Raw genomic sequence first — 6,832 nt, 5'->3', positions numbered from 1 at the left:
GGTATATCTTCAAATACAATTCATGCTTAGCTGGTGCAGGCAATTTCCAGTCAACTTGGTCTTGAGAATTACCATCATAACTTTTTTAAGTGATAAACCCTCTGGACTGGGCACTCCTGGCAAGGGCATTTGTCTCTAGCCTCACTCTGCCTGTTGATCCACCAGTTCCATGTCTGGGCACATGCAAAAGGCCTGTTATGTCTTCCCACTGAGCTGGCATCAAACTGTTCATCTTCTTTAAATGAACAGACATACACTGTCAACTTTCTGCACTAATTGCACCAGCTTTCTGAACTCATCTAGAAATGTGTGCTAGAAGGGCATTTTCTATAGGATCTTCTATTCATGAATGAAAAAAGGCAATTCCTTTGTATCAGAATATCATCATCAATAATTTCATCACACCAACATTCTCAGGTGGTTTCAGGTGGGCATATAAAAGGCAAAATCCTCAGTCTTTGTTTGTATCTATTAATACACCTGTTTGCCGTAACACCTGGAACCAAAGCACATGCAACTTCTCTCCATTGTTTCAGTCCAGTTTCTGTGTGTATTGCACTTCTGTCAGTAAACCAGGCATTTGCCTTATTTCATCATAAGGGGGAAGCTTCCTCCACAGGACATGCAGGGGTATCTCCAAGGGTTTAAGTTTACCTTAGTGAGGGTGTGTGATTGAATAATACAGTTCCTCTAAGACTGATGTGTGGAATAGTTACATGTGGTTTTCTTGGTAGAAATAATTGCTGTAAATAATGTTTACACTTCCAGCGTGTGGCTGCCTGAGATACCCTCCATGGGCCCTAATGGAATCATCAGTAACAACCCAAGACAATATAAGATTTCTAGCCAGTGTAGTATTAAGTGCTCCAATGAAAACAGTCAATTAGTTCTAGAAAATAAAATCCAGATGATATTCCAATATATATATATTTTTAAATTAAGAAAGCTGGAGAAGGAAATGGGGGCACAAAAGAAAATCCATTCAGGGAGTCGATGGTATATATTGTCACTGTGCACTTGCAGATTCAGAACAAATGAATTCAAAGTAGCACACTCCCTGGGACTGAAGAAGGAAATTTTTTCTTCTCTAGCAGGCTAAAGCAAATTCTCCCGGAACTTTGAGCTAAGACCCAGTTAGCAGAAGGCATCTTTTCTGTCAAAAAAACCAAGAAAAAAGGATCTAGTACAGCAATGTCCTTACAGTCTCTTGCTCCTGAGCCCTCTTCAACTCTTCTTTCTTCTGCTGATGGGAAGGCAAAGCATTTCCTGTCCCTATGAGTCCATAATGCACCCTGCTTATCCCTAGGGTAACAGCAGGCACCTGTGATTATTCTTCAGACATTTACAGCTAGGAATCAGTTGAGTAGTCTATTGTGGAAGCTTAAGCTGCACTGGACATTGTTTAGAATCTGTTATATTTTTGTCCACCATGACAATGCCCCCCCCAGCAATTCTTTTATGGAAATTCTTCTAAAGTAGTAGTTGCTCCAAATCTTTGTCAAGTTTTTATATCACAGAAGAACAGAGACACAGCTAAAAAAACATTTACTCTAAAATGACTGCTCTGAATTATGCAAGCTGGTATAGGCAGCTCCTGATTTAACTAAGTATATGCAGCACCACTTACTGGTGAAAGTGTAGTCAACACAGATAAGAATGACAAGTTTTCACACCAGCCCCTCTCAAGCCCCCAAACATGAACTAGGTCTGGTCTGCCTATCCTCATTTGCCAAATACCATTACAATGCCGTTACTATAAGAAAAGTACATCTACCAAGTGGAAGTGCAAAAGAGCTGAAGCTCAAGGCCAGAAGAAGCAAAGACTGTTGAGAATCACACATGGTTTCTGATTACATAGCCTGAAGCTGTGTTCAAATAAATGATGCAGCTTAGGATCTGAATCATAAGATAGACATGGGCCAAAACCAAATGCACATGGACCAAAACCAAACACAACAGATGTAGAAAACCTGAAGGCTGACAGAAACTGAAAAATAACTATTATTTTTCCATTCCATCAACCAGTTATAAAACTAACCAACTTGTGCACTTACATAATAGAACACAATAACTAGCAAAAAGAAAGCCTTTTATTCAGAACAGATTGGTATGTTTTTTACAAAAAAGTCATGATTCAACTTCGAAGTCAGCATTACCATTAGCAATGTACCTTTCCTGACAGAGAAATCCTTTCCTTTTATCAAATGTCAACTGCAAGAGTGCGAAAATAAAACACCCAACAACCAACCCACACCAAACCCCACTGACACCCAGAACCCAAAGGCTCTATTTAGAATATATATACAATATATGTACACACACTGTATCAATTTATACTTCAGGTCCTTCTCCTCCAGGAACCAGCTATAAAAGAATAAGACAATTTTATGTTAGTACCATAGGTTTGAGTTCTACAAACCCACATGTTCTTGCTTTACAATGCTTTGGCAGATGAAGGCTTTATGGTAGACCACAAAAGGAATTTTTAGATCCAATATTATATTCCTCTCCAAACAGAAGTAGTCAGTTGCTGACAGAGAAGCACATGCCAAAAACAATCTCCAAAACAGGAAGAATGTTTAACAAAACATAAAGGAGATCCTACGGAGCAGACATTTTGGATTTTGTCTTTGTTATTCAATTTAAGGAGATGATTCTGTCTAGAAACGCTACAGCTTGTTTTTAAAGACAAAGACTATGCTTCCTCTCATGAAGAATTTCTCTAATTGCTGAATTCTTCCCCAGACTGTTGCTATACCGGTAGTTTGTTTTCCTCTTTCCAACTCCTATTGCTAAGCAGAGCCCAAAAACTAAGAAAGAGCCTGAACCCTTCACAGATAGCAGGGAGTAGCACCTTCCTGCAAAGAAAGTAAAGAACTGAACAACAGAAAAGGAAAAACATTAATAAGGGAAAAAAGAAAGAGGGTAACCATTCTTTTTTATATGTTCTTTTAAACAATTTTAACCATTCCTTTTCCTTTTTTATATCTTCTTAATAATTAGCTGAGCATTTCTAACGACAAAGACCTTCACTGCTTTGGGGAGTGAAGTAAGAAAAAGTCTAATGTCTAAAGTCTAAAAATCTTCCTGATGCGGGAAGATACATCTCTGGAAGAGACATAAGATCTAATCTAGAAACACATCTATGTCTTGCTGAAAGTTTGCACTCTAAGTCACCAGCTTCTGCTTCAAGGGCACTGTACCACCAGCTTAACTGGATGATAATAATTCCACCCCAAACAAGATGTCAGAACATGCACCATCCTTTCAAGGATCCAGAACAATAACCAAAGCAGAAAAAGGCTTTGAAATTTAAGTCAAGAGGGCACTTGCTCAGACACATAGCAGGGAAGTGCAAGGAAGGTTAAAACAGCAAAATCGAGATTCTTCTTCATTTACACAAAGCTGACAGGCTCAAGACAGACTTCCTCTTCTCTTCCCACAAAATTAGCAATGCCTTTATGTAGGAAGTCCACATTTTGTAGCCATTTACGCAGACAAGCAAAAAACTACTGTGGGTCTTCTTTTGTGGTGCTTAGGAAATTGCAGAATTCAGCAACTGCAGCGTTACAATATTCAATTACTGTTTCAGTACTGCTATACATACATAAGCACATAATACACTAAAAAATCACAGTGCTTCCAGTTTGGTATAACCCAACAGACCTCCAGATTTTTGTTTTTCAGAGCATGTAAAAGGTACAGCTCTGTGGGCATCACATGCCAAATGACTTGATGAGCTTACAAGCATTCAAACTTATGCAAAAATATTTATACATGAGATAATGAATGAAATATAGATGTATTTCACCCTACGTACTTTTGCAAATGCTCATGAGTTGAAAGCCACTGTACGAACCAGCCTACAGTGGACAACAATGTCAGCAATTACCTTGCACACCTGAAGACCACAAACCTATTCACCCAAATAAATTCAGGGCCATGCTCTCTTCATGTTTACTGTACTATGTACAAAGAAAAGCAGTAAGATCGCTTTTCCAGCACTGTTCACACACACATATGCCCTGAAAGCTACTTGAAAACAGCTTATGTCATGGAACTATCTGGAAAGCTCAGCTTGAAGTGGTGAAACTCAACTGTTTTATCGATTCACAGATACAGAAAATAAATGCATGAGCCTTTTAGCAATGACAACTTACCATTGTTATATTATTTCCATTTAGCAAAATCTGGTCTAGCTTCGTGATTCTTCTGCCCTCAGGTGTAATCTCACTTAAGTAGCATTAGAAAAATTAAGTAAGAACACGTAAAAAGGGACAACAATTACAGTGTTTATTGCAGAATTGATATAAGTCTCTGCATTAAGATGGCATTTGTTGGAACTAATACGTAAATTAGCTACACTGCAGCATAATCTTCATAAATTGACCATCTGGATAGAGACAGCTACCCGGCAAATAAAAAGATCCATGGTACTTTTCTGCTCAGTACATAAAGATACCAATTTTACCTTCTAAATCTCAGCAATTTCTTCAATACCACCAATATTCCAAATAGGTTTCAAAAAGCAATGTGGCTTGAAAAAGTAATAAATATTCACCCTCAAGTCTGCCGTCTTTTCAAATCTTTAGCTAGACCTTAAGGAAATGATAAAGCAAACAAACTACTGGAAAGTTCAACACACAACCCATGCAAAATTAAGGCTGCAAATTAGGACCCTGACTACAACTATAAAACATGCAACAGCTACTCTATGACATGGCTGTCTGGAATAGATCACTCTCTACAGTTTAAGTGCAAGGTATAAACTATTCAGCTGGCAAGTTTCCAAAATATAAGAACACTTTGCTTACAGGTCTTGCACAGTATTTATCTTCAGGAAACAAACCACTAAATAGCAACTAGAGGCAGAAATAGTACTTACAATTCTGTAACATCTTCTAACACCATGTCTGAAAATCCAGTTTCAAGGAAAATAAGGCCCAGAATTAAAAAAAAAAAAAAAAAAAGCATTTAATGTTATTTTTATACTGAACTGTGATTGTGTCCATAAAATAAAAATATAATAATAACACAATTAACCCAGACAAGAAGGCTCTATCCAGTGAACTCAAACCTCTCAAAAGCAACACATGAATTGAGCCAAAGCATAAAGCAGATGGCCTTAAACACTTGCATCAAAGGATACTAACAAAGTCATCAAATCCTAGAAGTGTTCCAACGATTTCTTTATCACTCTTCATCACAATATGGATGCGTGAACCTATGCATTTGTCCACAAGCTCTGTCAATAAAAACAGACAAAAGATTTGACATGTACAAGAGATTATTTTATAGAAAGCACATTTTTTAGGACAAGCCCCCTGACACTGTGGTGGCAAATAAGTGATTGCAGCAGACACTGGTGAAAAAAAAAACGACCCACAACAAAAACCCCCAAACCAAAACACACAAAAAAATTAGGAAAAAGATTAAATCATAGAACCAACTAGGTTGGAAAACACCTTTAAGGCTGGACCTCAAGCGCAACCATTACCCCAGGACTGCCAAGACCCCCACTAAACCATGTCACTGAGGGCCTCATCTACATGATTTTTGAGCATTTCCAGGGACGGTGATTCCACCACTTCCCCGGGCAGCCTGTTCCAGTGCCTGAGCACCCTCTCCGTGAAGAGATTTTTCCCACTATCCACTCTCAACTTCCCCTGGAGCAGCTTGAGGCCGCTATCTCTTGTCCTAAAAAGGCACTAACAATATATATTTAAAGAGTCTACTCGCACACTCTGTGCTAGCAGATAAACTACTTCCCGAGGCAGCAAGATGAACGCTGCAGGAACACGCTCTTTCCTGCCGCCAGTACGCGGCTCCTTACGGGGGGACGCCTGAGCACCAGCGCCCATCCCCAGGCACGGCCCAGAAGACCCCCATAGCGGCTCCCAAACGCCGCTCTACACCCGCCGATCCCCCCCGCCCAGGGCTGAGCAAAGCAACATCCGTCTGACGCGAGGCGCTTCCACCGCGCCACCCCATTCAAACCTCCCGCCAGGCCGGAGGAGCCTGCACACGGCCTCTCCCTCCCTTCCCGGCCGCCGGTCAGCAGACGGCCCCCCGCTCCGCCCGGACACCGCGAGAGCGCGGAAGCGTCGCGACGGCAGCGCCGGTTACCGAGCGGCAGGAGCTGGGACGGGTTGGTGGTGGCGTTGGCTGCCATGTTGGATCCAGACAAGACTAAGTGCTGCCTCGCTAACCGCTACCCTGACGGGCCGCCTGCGGAAGACGGTCTAACAGCCTTGACGAGCAGATAGCAGAACTATCGCTCGCCCCCTCTAGCCGTTAGCCTCTGTGTTTCCCCCTGTGTTCCTCTAAATACCGGGAGAGTCGTGATTTACGAGTCTGTTACAGAGATTTAAAAGAAACCCCCTTTTTTCCCCCTTCCATCTTCTCCAGCCGTGCACAGACGCCTCGACCCGTCCCCGTTACAGCCGGTACACGAGAAGCCTCCCGGCCCCGGCGTGTTAATCAGCGGTTCAAATCAGTCGTCTTTGCGTTTGGAATGGAAGGGGTTTATGTGCGGTGTTTCGTAGCTATTGCATGGGCTGTCGTTGTGGGGTTTTTTTATTTTTTATTATTTATATCCTCCCCCCCCCCCCCCCCCCCCGATTTGCTCATTAATTCACAGGGTCACAAAATGGGTTGAAAAGGACCTTAAAGCTCCTCCGGTTCCACCCCCCTGCCACGGGCAGGGACACCTTCTACCAGACCAGGTTGCTCCAAGCCCCGTCCAGCCTGGCCGTGAACACTGCCAGGGATGGGGCAGCCACAGCTTCTCTGGGCAGCCTGTGCCAGCGCCTCACCACCCTCACAGGGAAGA

General features: G+C 42.0%; 1 protein-coding gene across 1 annotated transcript; it reads right to left on the bottom strand.

Moving 5' to 3' along the window:
• Positions 1-908: 908 nt before the first annotated feature.
• Positions 909-6,277, bottom strand: LOC136008242 (U6 snRNA-associated Sm-like protein LSm5). Its single transcript, XM_065667203.1, has 6 exons — positions 6,127-6,277; positions 5,150-5,245; positions 4,886-4,913; positions 4,161-4,233; positions 2,321-2,364; positions 909-1,153 (listed from the first exon to the last, which is right to left on the bottom strand). The coding sequence occupies exons 1-5, from the start codon at positions 6,170-6,172 to the stop codon at positions 2,332-2,334; spliced, it is 276 nt and encodes a 91-aa protein (XP_065523275.1). The 5' UTR covers positions 6,173-6,277; the 3' UTR covers positions 909-1,153; positions 2,321-2,331.
• Between the last annotated feature and the right edge of the window lie 555 nt (positions 6,278-6,832).

This window comes from Lathamus discolor, chromosome 2 (assembly GCF_037157495.1).
Source record: "Lathamus discolor isolate bLatDis1 chromosome 2, bLatDis1.hap1, whole genome shotgun sequence".
Classification (NCBI taxonomy): Eukaryota; Metazoa; Chordata; class Aves; order Psittaciformes; family Psittacidae; genus Lathamus; species Lathamus discolor.
This window is presented reverse-complemented; position numbering and strand designations above follow the sequence as displayed.